This window comes from Crinia signifera, chromosome 3 (assembly GCF_055691185.1).
Source record: "Crinia signifera chromosome 3, ASM5569118v1, whole genome shotgun sequence".
Classification (NCBI taxonomy): Eukaryota; Metazoa; Chordata; class Amphibia; order Anura; family Myobatrachidae; genus Crinia; species Crinia signifera.
The window spans coordinates 334,844,927-334,864,319 of NC_139219.1; the positions used below are offsets into that span (position 1 = coordinate 334,844,927).

The 19,393-nt window shown below is 47.8% G+C and overlaps 1 protein-coding gene across 2 annotated transcripts in view; it reads left to right on the forward strand.

Annotated features, from left to right (window-relative positions):
• The window catches only part of MAPRE3 (microtubule associated protein RP/EB family member 3), a 126,782-nt gene extending 113,041 nt beyond the window's left edge, over positions 1-13,741 (forward strand). For both annotated transcript variants that reach the window (XM_083178933.1, XM_083178934.1), the window contains exons 6-8: positions 244-392; positions 1,310-1,462; positions 10,284-13,741. In XM_083178933.1, the coding sequence (XP_083035059.1) occupies positions 244-392; positions 1,310-1,462; positions 10,284-10,352 (371 nt within the window). In that variant the 3' untranslated portion in view covers positions 10,353-13,741. The remainder of the gene's footprint in view (positions 1-243; positions 393-1,309; positions 1,463-10,283) is intronic.
• Positions 13,742-19,393: the final 5,652 nt, after the last annotated feature.

Genomic DNA, 19,393 nt, shown 5'->3' on the forward strand with positions numbered 1-19,393 from the left:
GACCTGAGGAGAGATTACAGACTATTGCTGTAATGTAATGATAAGATGCAATATCTGGGCTGTGGTTGGTGATAATAATTCTTGTAGTTGGAGGATGAGACTTGTAGTCCTTGGAAAAGAAGCAGACGTCTCTGGGTCAGGAGACATCGGTAGTAATGCAGATTGCCACCTTCGCCATCTCTAGGGTTCCACGGGCATATCTTTGGCATCAGGGTAACCGTGTCCTCATTCTGTTGTTCCCAGTGGCGCAGAGAACTTCTCCAACGGGTCCCAAGACCTTGCAGCCCCTGCCGCGATTGCAGAACACATCTCACCCTGTAAGGAAGCTCCCACCCATCACCCGGAACGGGGGCAGCGAGCTGGATACACAGATACTGGAACTGAACCAGCAGGTAAGCGGGCAGAATCCAGATAACAGATCGCAGGGCACTATGGCTGTATACGGCGCTGATCTGGCGCTCCTCGTCACTACGCAGTTGGAGATCAGGAAAAGCGTAACGCCACTCATCACGCCCATCCGTACCGGCATATTGGGCCTGATTCATACCTGCACGCTGGGCTGCGAAAATTAGCAAAAGTACCAATCAGCTGTCTATAAAACAACCAAAGCTGATTGGACGGCACTTTATCTCTCTCCAAAGCTTAAAACATGTCACCAAACTGGTGCGTAACAAATGCAGCTGTGCGGAGGTCGTACCCACTGCTGCTGGGAGGCAGTTTCATGATGCCACATAAACTGCACTTTAGTTATTTGCCCCTAAATGTCATTTTTAAAGTGTGTAGGGATGTAACCTGCTCTCAGGACTTCCCCAATCCGTTCAGCCCCTTCCATTAGAGCCCGCCAAAGGTTTTACGGACGGCATACCGCCATGTACACACGCTACATACGTCTAGCACGTAAGCTGCAACGAGCAGCGCGTGCATCTCCACCGCTTGTGCGCCCCATTGCCGGGGCGTCCACGGGCACTAGCGCACCACCCGCCAGATCATAGTGAACGGCGCACCAGCGGCAATGATGTGACTGGCCCCATCTGTATTTAATAATCACTTAGTCTGAATATTCTGCGTGATCCGTCTAACCGCATCTGATAGAGCCTCTTATTGTAACTCCACCGTGTCCTGATTCCTAGGCGTATAGTTACTAAGCTGGGAGTTCTACGGAAGATACAAGTATCTATGTATATCATCCAGGAGGCGCTAAATAAATAAGAAGTATAATCTCATTGGTTGCTGTGTAACATCACATGGCTGCCTCCTGTGTGTCAGGGTCCGGTTCCCTATTCTTAATCCGATGTCTCCCCTTGTTTAGTTAATGGAGCTGAAGTTGACCGTCGATGGACTTGAGAAAGAACGGGATTTCTACTTCAGCAAACTGCGAGACATTGAGCTGATCTGTCAGGAGCACGAGAGCGAGAACCCGAGAGTACTCTCCAAAATCATCGACATCTTGTATGCCACAGAGGTGCGTCCAGCCCGCAGCGCAGTGTCTATAGGAAACCGGTCATTGGTTCGGCAATGTCTATAGGACGCCGGTCATTGGTTCGGCAATGTCTATAGGACGCCGGTCATTGGTTCGGCAATGTCTATAGCAGGCCGGTCATTGGCTCGGCAATGTCTATAGCACGCCGGTCACTGGCTCGGCAATGTCTATAGCACGCCGGTCATTGGTTCGGCAATGTCTATAGCACCCTGGTCATTGGCTCGGCAATGTCTATAGGACGCCGGTCATTGGCTCGGCAATGTCTATAGGATGCCGGTCATTGGCTCGGCAATGTCTATAGGACGCCGGTCATTGGCTCGGCAATGTCTATAGGACGCCGGTCATTGGCTCGGCAATGTCTATAGCAGGCCGGTCATTGGCTCGGCAATGTCTATAGCAGGCCGGTCATTGGTTCGGCAATGTCTATAGGACGCCGGTCATTGGTTCGGCAATGTCTATAGGACGCCGGTCATTGGTTCGGCAATGTCTATAGCAGGCCGGTCATTGGCTCGGCAATGTCTATAGCACGCCGGTCACTGGCTCGGCAATGTCTATAGCACGCCGGTCATTGGTTCGGCAATGTCTATAGCACCCTGGTCATTGGCTCGGCAATGTCTATAGGACGCCGGTCATTGGCTCGGCAATGTCTATAGGACGCCGGTCATTGGCTCGGCAATGTCTATAGGACGCCGGTCATTGGCTCGGCAATGTCTATAGGACGCCGGTCATTGGCTCGGCAATGTCTATAGGACGCCGGTCATTGGCTCGGCAATGTCTATAGCAGGCCGGTCATTGGCTCGGCAATGTCTATAGCAGGCCGGTCATTGGTTCGGCAATGTCTATAGGACGCCGGTCATTGGTTCGGCAATGTCTATAGGACGCCGGTCATTGGTTCGGCAATGTCTATAGCAGGCCGGTCATTGGCTCGGCAATGTCTATAGCACGCCGGTCACTGGCTCGGCAATGTCTATAGCACGCCGGTCATTGGTTCGGCAATGTCTATAGCACCCTGGTCATTGGCTCGGCAATGTCTATAGGACGCCTGTCATTGGCTCGGCAATGTCTATAGCAGGCCGGTCATTGGCTCGACAATGTCTATAGCTGGCCGGTCATTGGTTCGGCAATGTCTATAGCACGCCGGTCATTGGCTCGGCAATGTCTATAGCACGCCGGTTATTGGCTCGGCAATGTCTATAGCACGCCGGTCATTGGTTCGGCAATGTCCATAGCACGCCGGTCATTTGTTCGGCAATGTCTATAGCACGCCGGTCATTGGTTCGGCAATGTCTATAGCACGCCGGTCATTGGCTCAGCAATGTCTATAGCACGCCGGTCATTGGCTCGGCAATGTCTATAGCACGCCGGTCATTGGTTCGGCAATGTCTATAGCACGCCGGTCATTGGTTCGGCAATGTCTATAGCACGCCGGTCATTGGTTCGGCAATGTCTATAGCACGCTGGTCATTGGCTTGGCAATGTCTATAGCACGCCGGTCATTGGTTCGGCAATGTCTATAGCACGCCGGTCATTGGTTCGGCAATGTCTATAGCACGCCGGTCATTGGTTCGGCAATGTCTATAGCACACCGGTCATTGGTTTGGCAATGTCTATAGCACCCCGGTCATTGGTTCGGCAATGTCTATAGCACGCCGGTCATTGGTTCACAGCTCAGGGACTTATCTGCCTTTACCCCACCCTCTTACATTGTTCATGTTTCCTCCTCTGTAGTCCTATCTTTTGGATCAAGGACTGAGTATGTCCTGTGTCTGAGACCATGGAGCAGAGTTTGGTCCGATTTTATTAAAAAAACATACAATTTTTCCACAAAAGTCGCAAATTCTGCAAAGTTGGCCAAATGTAATAGGGTCAGAGTTCAGGAAAAGCCTGACGTTTTTGTCTCTAAATATGAAGGTTAAAAGTGTACTTGTGTAGTTCCACGGCGCCAGTCTGTGTTTACTGTGCTTAATCTGTGTAACTGTACTAGGCTAGCGCGCGCTCACTCTGTGCTTAATCTGTGTAGGTACGTTATCAGTGAAATAGCGTCTATTTTTTTGCGCTGGAGTAGCGTCCCAGTCACAAACAGCGTCTGTAGTCTCAAACAGCGTCTAGTTGGCCGCAGTCAGAAGTTGAGTTTCAGTCACAGTTGCGTCCCAGTCACAAACACACTATCCATGCCACACCGAAGCGTGGCGAGCGGACGCGGTACGCATTCAACCGACCTTTTCATACCCCCACTATCCACGTCGGCGTGGAGTTGATTCTATATAGTGTGGGGAGCGCAGCGAGCCACCGAGCTCGAAGCGTGGCGAGCGCACGCGGAATACATGTGAAGTAATCCGTGGACCCTCGCGAGGCTCGCTTCGCTCGCCACGCTTTGGACTCGGTGGCTCGCTGCGCTCACCACACTATATAAAATCAACTCCACGCCGACGTGGATAGTGGGGTATGAAAAGGTTGGTCGGATGTGTACCGCGTCCCCTCGCGGGGCTCGCTGCGTTCGACACGCTTCGGGGTGGCATGGATAGTGTGTTTGTGAGTGGGACGCAACTGTGACTGGGACTCAACTTCTGACTGCGGCCAACTAGACGCTGTTTACGACTACAGACGCTGCTTGTGACTGGGACGCTACTTAAGCGCAAAAAAATAGACGCTATTTCACTGATAACGTACCTAGTACAGTTACACAGATTAAGCACAGAGTGAGCGCACGCTAGCCTAGTACAGTTACACAGATTAAGCACAGAGTGAGCGCACGCTAGCCTAGTACAGTTACACAGATTAAGCACAGAGTGAGCGCACGCTAGCCTAGTACAGTTACACAGATTAAGCACAGAGTGAGCGCACGCTAGCCTAGTACAGTTACACAGATTAAGCACAGAGTGAGCGCGCGCTAGCCTAGTACAGTTACACAGATTAAGCACAGAGTGAGCGCACGCTAGCCTAGTACAGTTACACAGATTAAGCACAGAGTGAGCGCACGCTAGCCTAGTACAGTTACACAGATTAAGCACAGAGTGAGCGCGCGCTAGCCTAGTACAGTTACACAGATTAAGCACAGAGTGAGCGCGCGCTAGCCTAGTACAGTTACACAGATTAAGCACAGAGTGAGCGCGCGCTAGCCTAGTACAGTTACACAGATTAAGCACAGAGTGAGCGCACGCTTGCCTAGTACAGTTACACAGATTAAGCACAGAGTGAGCGCACGCTAGCCTAGTACAGTTACACAGATTAAGCAGAGTGAGCGCACGCTAGCCTAGTACAGTTACACAGATTAAGCACAGAGTGAGTGCACGCTAGCCTAGTACAGTTACACAGATTAAGCACAGAGTGAGCACGCGCTAGCCTAGTACAGTTACACAGATTAAGCACAGAGTGAGCGCGCGCTAGCCTAGTACAGTTACACAGATTAAGCACAGAGTGAGTGCGCGCTAGCCTAGTACAGTTACACAGATTAAGCACAGTGAGCGCGCGCTAGCCTAGTACAGTTACACAGATTAAGCACAGAGTGAGCGCGCGCTAGCCTAGTACAGTTACACAGATTAAGCACAGAGTGAGCGCGCACTAGCATAGTACAGTTACATAGATTAAGCACAGAGTGAGCGCGCGCTAGCCTAGTACGGTTACACAGATTAAGCACAGAGTGAGCGCGCGCTAGCCTAGTACAGTTATAGGGCCTACACACATCCCGATTTTGTCCAGAGATATAGCATGCCAGATTTAGCATTGCAGATTTCCTTTGAGCACAAAATCATCTATATTGCTTAGAACGTGCAAAATGTGTCAACGATATGCCTCAGCGATTCTGCTTAGCGATTTAAGCATGCCAGATTGACACCACACAAATGGCGCCCGATATGCAGGGTCTTTCTAAACGATTTTGCTAGATTGATGGGACATGCTCATTCTTCATCTTAATGCGATTTAGACGCGCGGGGCCGCGCATCTATATCGGTTTAGCCCCCACACACACACCGATGTATGCTTAGTTTCTAAGCGACCTTGCTAAATCGCTTAGAAAATGGCACAAAATCGGCATGTGTGTAGGCCCCATTACACAGATTAAGCACAGAGTGAGCGCGCGCTAGCCTAGTACAGTTACACAGATTAAGCACAGAGTGAGCGCACGCTAGCCTAGTACAGTGATACGGCCTACACACATGCCGATATTAAGGCATTTTCTAAGCGATTTTGCTTAGTTTGGCAAAGTCGCTTAGCAAATGCCCTCACATCGGTGTATGTGTGGGGGCTATATCGGCATCCCTGCGCGTCCCCGCGCATCTTTATCGCTGGCCGAGATTGATGGACAGTGTCCATTAATCTCGGCATCGGCAGTGTTCTCCCACGGGAGAACACTGGCGCTGTCTGCTCGCTTAGCACACAGAGCTGACAGCTCGCTCTGTGTGTGGGCTGTCAGCTCTGTGTGCTAGGCGATAGCGGCGCAGCACAGCCCGACCTAGCATAGCTAGGTAGCCCTGCACACATCGCAATGTGTGTAGGGCCCATCACACAGATTAAGCACAGAGTGAGCGCGCGCTAGCCTAGTACAGTTACACAGATTAAGCACAGAGTGAGCGCACGCTAGCCTAGTACAGTTACACAGATTAAGCACAGAGTGAGCGCGCGCTAGCCTAGTACAGTTACACAGATTAAGCACAGAGTGAGCGCACGCTAGCCTAGTACAGTTACACAGATTAAGCACAGAGTGAGCGCGCGCTAGCCTAGTACAGTTACACAGATTAAGCACAGAGTGAGCGCACGCTAGCCTAGTACAGTTACACAGATTAAGCACAGAGTGAGCGCGCGCTAGCCTAGTACAGTTACACAGATTAAGCACAGAGTGAGCGCGCGCTAGCCTAGTACAGTTACACAGATGAAGCACAGAGTGAGCGCGCGCTAGCCTAGTACAGTTACACAGATTAAGCACAGAGTGAGCGCGCGCTAGCCTAGTACAGTTACACAGATTAAGCACAGAGTGAGCGCGTGCTAGCCTAGTACAGTTACACAGATGAAGCACAAAGTGAGCGCGCGCTAGCCTAGTACAGTTACACAGATTAAGCACAGAGTGAGCGCACGCTAGCCTAGTACAGTTACACAGATTAAGCACAGAGTGAGCGCGCGCTAGCCTAGTACAGTGTAGGAGTCTGGAAACCTGCCAAGTTTCACCGTTAAGGTGCGTACACACGGCAGATGCTGCCGTGAGATGCGAGTCCCGACGCGATCAGATCGCATCTGGACCCGCATCTCACGGCATGCCAGAGGGGCACAATTTACACTATATAGTGTTGCCTGCCCTCTCTATCTGGCTGTCGATATGTGCTCACACGGGAGCGCACATCGGGCTCGGAAGCCCTAAAAAAGCATGCGATTTGGCTTCCGATGTTCCCTATATCATGAACATCGGAAGCCAAATCTAACCGTGTGTACACACTATTAAAGTAAACACAGACTCAGGACGTGCCCTCTGGCAAGCTGCCACTTTTCAAAGAAAGTAGACACAGCTGTCTGGAATAATAAACACAGACTGGTGCCGGGAAAGTACACAAGTACCGTAAAAAAAGTTCAATCCAGATGTTTGGAAATGTTAAATATACAACTCGATGTTATAAAATCGGACACAAAACAGCCCTATATACAAAGACATAATTAAGGCACATGTGCAAAAAAATGATTAATGATAAAATTATTTTACCCTTAAAATTAAAAAATAAATACTTTGATCTGTCAGAATAGATAATGTACTGTATATGTCATTTTTGCACTTTCCCCCTTCATTTGCATCTTACACATTAAGGAGTCGGACTCACAAGCAGCTTCTACTGAGTAAATGATATGCAGCATGCCTCTATTCTAGGTTTAATTAGAAATTAATCTGAGATTTTCTCACCTCTGCTCCCGTTACATCATGGCCTGTAACTATTATAATATACAGCGCTCTCCATGTTCATAGTGAAGTTAGACTAAAAGATAAATAATAGATCTAAGGGGTCTGATTCAGATCTGCTCGCTGTGCTGCCTATATCTTATTCATGGTGTAGGTAGACTACAAGATAAATAGAACTAAGGGGCCTGATTCAGACCTGCTCGCTTTGCTGCCTATATCGTATTCATGGTGTAGGTAGACTACAAGATAAATAGAACTAAGGGGTCTGATTCAGACCTGCTCGCTGTGCTGCGTATATCTTATTCATGGTGTAGGAAGACTATATGATAAATAGATCTAAGGGGCCTGATTCAGACCTGCTCGCCGTGCTGTGTATATCTTATTCATGGTGTAGGTAGACTACATGATAAATAGAACTAAGGGGCCTGATTCAGACCTGCTCGCTGTGCTGCGTATATCTTATTCATGGTGTAGGTAGACTATATGATAAATAGAACTAATGGGCCTGATTCAGACCTGCTCGCTGTGCTGCGTATATCTTATTCATGGTGTAGGTAGACTATATGATAAATAGAACTAAGGGGCCTGATTCAGACCTGCTCGCTGTGCTGCGTATATCTTATTCATGGTGTAGGTAGACTACAAGATACATAGAACTAAGGGGCCTGATTCAGACCTGCTCGCTGTGCTGCGTATATCTTATTCATGGTGTAGGTAGACTACAAGATAAATAGAACTAATGGGCCTGATTCAGACCTGCTCGCTTTGCTGCCTATATCGTATTCATGGTGTAGGTAGACTACAAGATACATAGAACTAAGGGGCCTGATTCAGACCTGCTCGCTGTGCTGCGTATATCTTATTCATGGTGTAGGTAGACTACAAGATACATAGAACTAAGGGGCCTGATTCAGACCTGCTCGCTGTGCTGCGTATATCGTATTCATGGTGTAGGTAGACTACAAGATACATAGAACTAAGGGGCCTGATTCAGACCTGCTCGCTGTGCTGCGTATATCTTATTTGTGGTGTAGGTAGACTACAAGATAAATAGATCTAATGGGCCTGATTCAGACCTGCTCGCTTTGCTGCCTATATCGTATTCATGGTGTAAGTAGACTACAAGATAAATAGATCTAAGGGGCCTGATTCAGACCTGCTCGCTGTGCTGCATATATCTTATTCATGGTGTAGGTAGACTACAAGATAAATAGATCTAAGGGGCCTGATTCAGACCTGCTCGCTGTGCTGCATATATCTTATTCATGGTGTAGGTAGACTACAAGATAAATAGATCTAAGGGGCCTGATTCAGACCTGCTCGCTGTGCTGCATATATCTTATTCGTGGTGTAGGTAGACTACAAGATAAATAGATCTAAGGGGCCTGATTCAGACCTGCTCGCTGTGCTGCGTATGTTTTATTCATGGTGTAGGTAGACTACAAGATAAATAGAACTAAGGGGCCTGATTCAGACCTGCTCGCTGTGCTGAGTATATCTTATTCATGGTGTAGGTAGACTACAAGATAAATAGAACTAAGGGGCCTGATTCAGACCTGCTCGCTGTGCTGCGTATATCTTATTCATGGTGTAGGTAGACTACAAGATAAATAGATCTAAGGGGCCTGATTCAGACCTGCTCGCTGTGCTGCGTATATCTTATTCGTGGTGTAGGTAGACTACAAGATAAATAGAACTAAGGGGCCTGATTCAGACCTGCTCGCTGTGCTGCGTATGTTTTATTCATGGTGTAGGTAGACTACAAGATAAATAGAACTAAGGGGCCTGATTCAGACCTGCTCGCTGTGCTGAGTATATCTTATTCATGGTGTAGGTAGACTATATGATAAATAGAACTAAGGGGCCTGATTCAGACCTGCTCGCTGTGCTGCGTATATCTTATTCATGGTGTAGGTAGACTACAAGATAAATAGAACTAAGGGGCCTGATTCAGACCTGCTCGCTGTGCTGCGTATATCTTATTCATGGTGTAGGTAGACTATATGATAAATAGAACTAAGGGGCCTGATTCAGACCTGCTCGCTGTGCTGCGTATATCTTATTCATGGTGTAGGTAGACTATATGATAAATAGAACTAAGGGGCCTGATTCAGACCTGCTCGCTGTGCTGCGTTTATCTTATTCATGGTGTAGGTAGACTATATGATAAATAGAACTAAGGGGCCTGATTCAGACCTGCTCGCTGTGCTGAGTATATTCGCTGCCTAGCAAGCAGGTTAACGCTGCCCCACTGAACACACACGCGCCCCCTGAATCCCCTCGCTGCGAGCGGATGTGTACGCTCACATGCGCCCGCACAGAGGAGAAGTCATCCGATGGTTGCCCACCATTGAATGATCGCAGATAACCGTAAGCCAGGACTGGCTGGTCTTCTGCGAATCGGGGGCAGGCGCTGATGTCACGTGATGTCATCCGCCCACCCTGAGCAGGCAGGGGCTCTCCTGCTTTCAATGGGGTCCGCCAAGTGTTTCTATGGGCATGCCGCCCCCCACCCCCCTCATTTTCTATTGGCATGGCCATGAAACGCTAGGTAGACCCCGGGGAACGCTCCCTCCCCATCACTCAGGCTGAAGAGAAACTTAGACAAAGGCTCTCGCAAACGTGGCGACAATGAGTATGTGCAGACCAAAAACATCGGAGACGCGGCCAAATCTGGACCTGCACGAACAAGTTAGTGTGTGTGTGTGTGTGTGTGTGTATGTGTGTGTCTGTGTATATATATGTGTGTGTGTGTGTATATATATGTGTGTGTGTGTATGTGTGTGTGTGTATATATATGTGTGTGTATGTGTTTATATATATATATCTATATATATATATCTATATATCAGCTTCATAACTGCCCTCTTCATCCAGAGACCTTACGGCCATTTACAGTAGCTCTGCTTCCTTCTCCTGCAGGAAGGATTTGCGCCACCAGAAGACGGAGAGACCGAGGACCTTCAGCCGGAGGATCAGGATGAATACTGACCACACTTTCTGCCCCATCTCGTCCCTGTGAACCCTGAGCATCGTACCGTGATGCCCATTACCCATCAGTCATTTTGCAATATTGGGATCAGCAAATCACAGTACTCGTGTCATCCATCGCAGTGACTTGGAACGGGCGGCCAGTCCACCAGATGGGCACTCTGCAGTGCGGTGTGGGATTGGTGCCTCTTGGAGCATGGACTTTTGTTGCTTTGTTGAACATTTATTTATCCAGAGATTGTGCTCCCCCTCCCGCGGGGAGAAGTACAGTATAGCTGCTTTCATTTGCCTTCCTTCCCCTTTTTGTAACAAGATCTCTGATTGTTTATTGCACCGTTATCCATGTGAGGGCGCTTGTCACGTTCTTACTCATCTCTCACTGTCTTCCTGTCATTTCATCTGTCTTTTATGCCTTATTCTACTTCTGAAATGGCGTATTTAAAATGGCTGCTGAAATTTTCTTGCTATTTCTGTATTTATAATTAAACACGCCACCAAGCTGCCAGGCTCAGCCAGGCGTAGAACACAAATGATCTATGTACAGTACTCACCTCAAATAATGAAAGCACTGAGAAATCTGGAGCAAATTGCTAGGACATTGCTCTGCATGCAGTGTAAAGTGACATTAACTGGCTACACTGAAAACCTCCAGCTCATAATATCTGTATGTAAGAAAGACATATCCACCAATGATTTCAAATCAAGGCCCAGTGCCTCAGGCCAAGTGACTGTACGGATACATATAAAATATGGGAACTGTAATGGGCACGTAACATGCACCCTCTACAAGCCTGTTACCCTAAGCCCTGGTCTCCTCTATAGTTATCTGTCCTGGACTTGGAAAGCACCAGTCCATGTACCGTGTGGAACAGATGACATACTACTGTCTTGGACTTCCCGACTCTTGACCAATAGCTACAACAGTATCCCAGAAAAGCAAATATATTAATAACATAAGAAAAATACAAAGCATGTTACAAAATTAGGTGGCCCCCTGTTGAAAATAACTAAGAACATAATTGATCAGATTGTTACAAATGTCATAATCTTAGGCTACGATTGCGAGATGCCATTGAGAGACATATGCCTGCAGAAGTTTAATTTACAGATTCACCCCAGATTGTTGATGACCAAATTTGAGACTGTCCAAATTCATTCACAACATACCCCTCCAAAGAGTCTGACCGGCTGCCACTCGGTATAAATCTAGACCATGGAAGTGGAGTCTCAATGTCCTCTCGATGACATCAGGCAACCAGTGCTTTCACCTCTCTTCTTACTTTACAAGCAAAATCGGATGTTTTAGCATCTGAGTATCATTATAAACCCTTCCGTGACCTGTAATGAATCTCCAGCATGTGTCCTCATATTACGCAGAATAAATACGCTGTTTCTACTCTGTGTTATCCTCTTCCAGTGTTGTCTTCCATGTTTTCTCCATCTCCCCTCTGCCAGGTCTGTTGTAATTTATTCATTGGCTGCCGCTGACGTTCTGGTCGTACTTTTATACCTGGTAGTTGGGTGTTTGGGGGGGGGGGGATGGGATCAAAGCTCAGATGTGTTCCATTTGTTTAATATGTTCTTCATGCACTTTGTTTCCCCAACCCTTGGAACAACGATCACATAGACCTGCGAAGGGTTGGGTTCCTGGTCTCTCTCACTGTCCATGGGGTCTCAGCTTGGCCATATCACAATCCTACATTCAAAGGCAAATATTTCAACACAATATATCAGTTGTGTTGAAACATTTGGTAGCAGGCATCAGACTGCTATTTGGATCCATAATGAAATACTTTGTGCACTCTCTTAGTCACTGCGGATTATCATTTACTAATAATGGAGGAGGAATACTTGTCAGACAATTTATGATAACTCCGAATAACTGTATCATCACACATTTACTGTGTCACAGCCGCACATTACAGACCAGAAGAGGTTACATGTAGTGGTATTTTATGCACGTAGGTGAGGTCCCGCTTCCCGCACCTGAATAGTTGGGGATCTGTCTCTCACGTGTGAATACTAACAATGATTTTGGGTTGTTTTGCTTATTTATTTTGTTTTATTTGTTTCATGTGCTACCATGGCAACCATCGATGGCGTAACGGCACATTGGGTAAATGATTTCCTGGGTTTGACCGGTTTATACCGAATTAGCAATGGATTAAGAAATGCGATAGTGTTTGATATATTTGAGCGTTATTGTGATTGGTCAATCTATCATTCTCTGCTGGTGCGCACTATGAGCAATAATACAATCAGATATTCCCATTGTATACCATAACACAAATGTGTAAGGGTGATGTATTGGGAGCTGTGACATCAAGATACCTTGGGCTCCGGGGGCCGTGGCAGGTCGGGCGTTTGATGGGGGCGGTGCACTTGTCCATCTGTAAAGCAGGTGTCCCAAGGCAGGTTCAGAGAGGGTCGAAGCCTCCAGAGGAGCAGAAGGTCACCGAATGTTTCCTTCTTTGGCCAGCCCCTGTGGAAGCATCAACGTCGGTGGTGGATGTGCGGGTTCCCTCTTCTGGTAAATTCTGCAATCTGTAGACCTTAGGCACCAACAGACCAACGTTCTTCATTCCAGAACTTGGTAAATCTTGCAGCCTAGCAAAAGGCAGATAGTAGAGATATCTGGTTTATTCGCTCATTGTCCCATCCAGGTGATGCTTAATATTTGTGGGTATCCCTCAGAAATGAGTGTTTGGGGGTTACCCTGTAAATATACTTTAATAATTATGCCCCAAAGTCTTTGGATGTTGCTTACACATTGGCGTCAACCCTTCAGATGTGTTTTTGGCATTGCTACATGCTTCAGATATCTGTAGAACAGTTCCCTGATGTCTGACAACTTGGAAGGGCAGGTTCATGTATATTCAAAATCAAGCGGTCTGTGACCATTTATCCACAAGAAGGCGCTGCAGGAACATGACCACATTCACCACACATTTAGCAGATAACTGCCAGTGTTCAGTGAGCAATACTTACCGTTAACACATGCCCATAAGTCACATCATGCAGACCTGTAGAATGTGATTGTATGTTGTAATGATGTCCTTTGGAACCTTATAGAATTTCTTATTTATTAATTTCCGAATCTCTTAAAATCACGCTTCTAAGCAGGTTGGAGGTCATGGAGGTGGGGCCAGGCTAATTACATCATTAAGCCCCACCCTAAGGCTCTGTCCCTGCGACAGATTGCAGGTCAGCTCCCCCACTCTGCCCTCTTCACTAGGGTGCCCACTCTTTCGGAGGAGCCGGGGGGTGGGGGGACTAGCTGGGAGAGTAGGCAAGTGTGCTGAGGATCTGACTAGTGTTTTATACAGATATTAAGGTTCTCATCCTGCTTATTTCTTTGTGTGTTTAAATAAATGAAAGATAAAGAATAAGAGACATTTTTTTGTTAACTATTTCATTGAAAGTTGAAATTGTGCAGCCCGTAGACCATGGGTCTTCAACCTGTGGCCCTCCAGATGTTGTGAAACTACATGTTCCATCATGCATTGCCACATTTTTTCCTATGAGAGCATGTCAAAACTGTCAGGGCATGCTGGAACATGTAGTTCTACAACATCTGGAGGGCCACAGGTTGAAGACATGTGCCGTAGACAGTCGCCGCTATAGGTAATTAAGTTGGAAGATTTAGGACTGAGGAATGGACGCAGATCTTGGTTGGGGTGTCACGCCGGAGAGGTTTTCATGCTTTTGTTGCTCTCATTTCCTAATGTAATTTAATAGCGAAGACGGTGAAGATGAAGCTGCTTCTGCACTACGGCCTCCACTCTCCTGCGCACTTCTGTACGCAACATGGACGATGCACGGAAACTGGGGGACTCTCCTCCCCGTGGCTCCGATCTAAATACCACACACAGAGCCCTCCTTCCACCTGTCAGTAAGCACTGGGGCTGCTACCGCTTACTACATGCATCCGTCAGTAAGCACTGGGGCTGCTACCGCTTACTACATGCATCCGTCAGTAAGCACTGGGGCTGCTACCGCTTACTACATGCATCCGTCAGTAAGCACTGGGGCTGCTACCGCTCACTACATGCATCCGTCAGTAAGCACTGGGGCGGCTACTGCTTACTACATGCATCCATCAGTAAGCACTGGGGCGGCTACTGCTCACTACATGCATCCGTCAGTAAGCAATGGGGCTGCTACCGCTCACTACATGCATCCGTCAGTAAGCACTGGGGCCGCTACTGCTCACTACATGCATCCGTCAGTAAGCACTGGGGCGGCTACCGCTTACTACATGCATCTGTCAGTAAGCACTGGGGCGGCTACTGCTCACTACATGCATCCGTCAGTAAGCACTGGGGCGGCTACTGCTTACTACATGCATCCGTCAGTAAGCACTGGGGCTGCTACCGCTTACTACATGCATCCGTCAGTAAGCACTGGGGCTGCTACCGCTCACTACATGCATCCGTCAGTAAGCACTGGGGCTGCTACCGCTTACTACATGCATCCGTCAGTAAGCACTGGGGCCGCTACGGCTTACTACATGCATCCGTCAGTAAGCACTGGGGCGGCAACCGCTTACTACATGCATCCGTCAGTAAGCACTGGGGCCGCTACCGCTTACTACATGCATCCGTCAGTAAGCACTGGGGCCGCTACGGCTTACTACATGCATCCGTCAGTAAGCACTGGGGCCGCTACCGTTAAACTACATGCATCCGTCAGTAAGCACTGGGGCTGCTACCGCTTACTGCATGCATCCGTCAGTAAGCACTGGGGCCGCTACCGCTAAACTACATGCATCCGTCAGTAAGCACTGGGGCCGCTACCGTTAAACTACATGCATCCGTCAGTAAGCACTGGGGCTGCTACCGCTTACTGCATGCATCCGTCAGTAAGCACTGGGGCCGCTACCGCTAAACTACATGCATCCGTCAGTAAGCACTGGGGCGGCTACTGATTACTACATGCATCCGTCAGTAAGCACTGGGGCCGCTACCGCTAAACTACATGCATCCGTCAGTAAGCACTGGGGCGGCTACCGCTAAACTACATGCATCTGTCAGTAAGCACTGGGGCGGCTACCGCTTACTACATGCATCCGTCAGTAAGCACTGGGGCGGCTACTGATTACTACATGCATCCGTCAGTAAGCACTGGGGCGGCTACCGCTAAACTACATGCATCCGTCAGTAAGCACTGGGGCTGCTACCGCTCACTACATGCATCCGTCAGTAAGCACTGGGGCGGCTACTGATTACTACATGCATCCGTCAGTAAGCACTGGGGCGGCTACCGCTCACTACATGCATCCGTCAGTAAGCACTGGGGCGGCTACTGATTACTACTTGCACCTGTGTTAACTTTGATTTCAAATAAACTTGCGTGGAATAAAAGACACAACATTGTCTCCTTTTGTACTGATTGAAACTGTCACACAAGACTGCACAGTGCAGGTTTCCAGGATCTCACAGGTTTTGCTTTTACAGCTGAAAGTCCGGCCCAGGATAGCGATCTAGCAAATGGGATAAAATCAGTAAATGCTAATACAAGGAATGACAATAGGGAGTCTGAGGCCAATATTTACTAAGATGGGAGCTATATGTCACATGGGATGTTGCTAAGGGAAACCGAATTATTTATTTAGCACCTTCTAGGGGATAATAGATCGTATCTGATTGGTTGTCTTTAGCAACATCCATGTGAAAAACAACTCGCATCTAAGTAAATTTCTCCCTAAGGGTCTAATTCAAGCCTGATAACAGGGCAAATTTGTTCTCAAAATGGGCAAAACCATGTGCACTGCAGGGGGGCAGATGTAACCTGTGCAGAGAGTTAGATTTGGGTGTTATTTTGTTTCTGTGCAGGGTAAATACTGGCTGCATTATTCTAAAGCCCTGTACACATGCATCGATTTTTGCCTATTTTCGATTCGATTTTGCTTTTAGAAGCAAAATCGTATCCACACCGAATGGTTTTTAGGACACTTTCGATCTGCATTCGATTTGATGCGCGCTCCCGTTTTCTCAAAATCAAACAGAAAAATCTACTGTGCAGCCAAGGAAATATCGAATTTGATCCAGTAAATCAAATGTGTACAATATACCATGAATGTAAATTGAATTCGATATCTAATGCAAAAGTACAGATCTAATGCCAAATCGAATGGGAAGATCGAATGGGAAGATCTAATGCCAGATCTAATAGAAAATCAAATCTAACATCGAATCTAAAGCAAAACAAAGTGTGTGTACAGGGCTTAACTCTGCAATATAGATCTCAGTTTGAACACACCCCACCCAAATCTAACTCTCTGCACCTGTTCCATCTGCCACCCTGCAGCGCAGCATGGTTTTGCGAACATATTTGCCCTGTGATCCAGTCTGAATTAGGCCATAAATTCCCATAAACCACAATTAGCAGAGATGTCTGTTCTGGAGAAGGGACGTAACTGGTATCACGTGTCCCCAATCTTGTATGATTATTTATTCTGTTAGCAGAAGTCACTACACTCACCATTTCTAGCCAGGGAGACTGATAAGGCAGAGAGAGACATTGGTATACAAAGATGAAGAGGCGCTTGGGAAATTATCAATACAAATTTACCAAATAATAATAATAACAACAACAGGTAAACAAACAATGATAGTGCAGTGTGGGTGCCAATCCACATAGGATGGCATAGGCAGCTGATGTGCACACCAGGTGCAGTGTAGGTGCCAAAGCCGGAGGATTGTAATCCACATAGGATGGCATGGGCAGCTGATGTGCACACCAGGTGCAGTGTGGGTGCCAAAGCCGGAGGATTGTAATCCACATAGGATGGCATGGGCAGCTGATGTGCACACTAGATGCAGTGTGTGCCAAAGCCGGAGGATTGTAATCCACAGAGGATGGCATGGGCAGCTGATGTGCACACCAGGTGCAGTGTGGGTGCCAAAGCCGGAGGATTGTAATCCACATAGGATGGCATGGGCAGCTGATGTGCACACCAGGTGCAGTGTGGGTGCCAAAGCCGGAGGATTGTAATCCACATAGGATGGCATGGGCAGCTGATGTGCACACCAGGTGCAGTGTGGGTGCCAAAGCCGGAGGATTGTAATCCACAGAGGATGGCATGGCCAGCTGATGTGCACACTAGATGCAGTGCGGGTGCCAACACCGGAGGATTGTAATCCACATAGGATGGCATGGCCAGCTGATGTGCACACTAGATGCATTGTGGGTGCCAAAGCCGGAGGATTGTAATCTACATATGATGGCATGGGCAGCTGATGTGCACACCAGGTGCAGTGTGGGTGCCAAAGCCGGAGGATTGTAATCCACATAGGATGGCATGGGCAGCTGATGTGCACACCAGGTGCAGTGTGGGTGCCAAAGCCGGAGGATTATAATCCACAGAGGATGGCATGGGCAGCTGATGTGCACACCAGGTGCAGTGTGGGTGCCAAAGCCGGAGGATTGTAATCCACATAGGATGGCATGGGCAGCTGATGTGCACACCAGGTGCAGTGTGGGTGCCAAAGCCGGAGGATTGTAATCCACATAGGATGGCATGGGCAGCTGATGTGCACACCAGGTGCAGTGTGGGTGCCAAAGCCGGAGGATTGTAATCCACATAGGATGGCATGGGCAGCTGATGTGCACACTAGATGCAGTGCGGGGGCCAAAGCCGGAGGATTGTAATCCACATAGGATGGCATGGGCAGCTGATGTGCACACCAGGTGCAGTGTGGGTGCCAAAGCCGGAGGATTGTAATCCACATAGGATGGCATGGGCAGCTGATGTGCACACTAGATGCAGTGCGGGTGCCAAAGCCGGAGGATTGTAATCCACATAGGATGGCATGGGCAGCTGATGTCCACTTGCTTTACAATTGGAAACAACAGTGATTAAACAAACTGGGTAGAAACAAACCGACATGGAGGTAGGAGGGCCCTGCTCACAGGCTTACACTCTATAGGGATAATAGGGGGGGATACATAAAGATAGGATTCCATATCATGGCAGTCCCATCAGATTACTAGACCATCATGATGGGATGCAATTAGATATAAATGCTACTGGAGGTTGTGTGGGGTACTGAATATAATAAGCTGCCTGAAGAGGTGAGTTTTCAGGAAACGCTTGAAAGATTGGAGGCTAGAGGAGAGTCTTACTGTGCGTGGTAAGGCATTCCATAGGGTGGGTGCTGCCCTACAAAAATCCTGCAAGTGTAAGTGGGAGCGAGTCATGAGTGTGGATGAGAGACGCAGATATTGTGCCGAGCGGAGAGGTCCGGTGATGAGAGGCGCAGATCTTGTGCAGAGCGGAGAGGTCGGGTGTAAGTAAGTAAGTTTAATTTATATAGCGCACTTTCTACAACAGGACTCAAGGCGCTTCACATACATTTGAAAACAATGCACATAATACAGAGGATGTTGGCAGTACAGTAACCGACAATGCACATAATACAGAGGATGCTGGTGGTACAGTAACAGACAATGCACATAATACAGAGGATGTCGGTAGTACAGTCACAGACAATGCACATAATACAGAGGATGTAGATAGTACAGTAACAGACAATGCACATAATACAGAGGATACCGGTAGTACAGTAACAGACAATGCACATAATACAGAGGATGGTGGTGGTACAGTGACAGACAATGCACATAATACAGAGGATACCGGTAGTACAGTAACAGACAATGCACATAATACAGAGGATGGTGGTGGTACAGTAACAGACAATGCACATAATACAGAGGATGTAGATAGTACAGTAACAGACAATGCACATAATACAGAGGATGGTGGTGGTACAGTAACAGACAATGCACATAATACAGAGGATGGTGGTGGTACAGTAACAGACAATGCACATAATACAGAGGATGTTGGTAGTACAGTAACAGACAATGCACATAATACAGAGGATGTTGGTGGTACAGTAACAGACAATGCACATAATACAGAGGATGTCGGTAGTACAGTAACAGACAATGCACATAATACAGAGGATACCGGTAGTACAGTAACAGACAATGCACATAATACAGAGGATGGTGGTGGTACAGTAACAGACAAT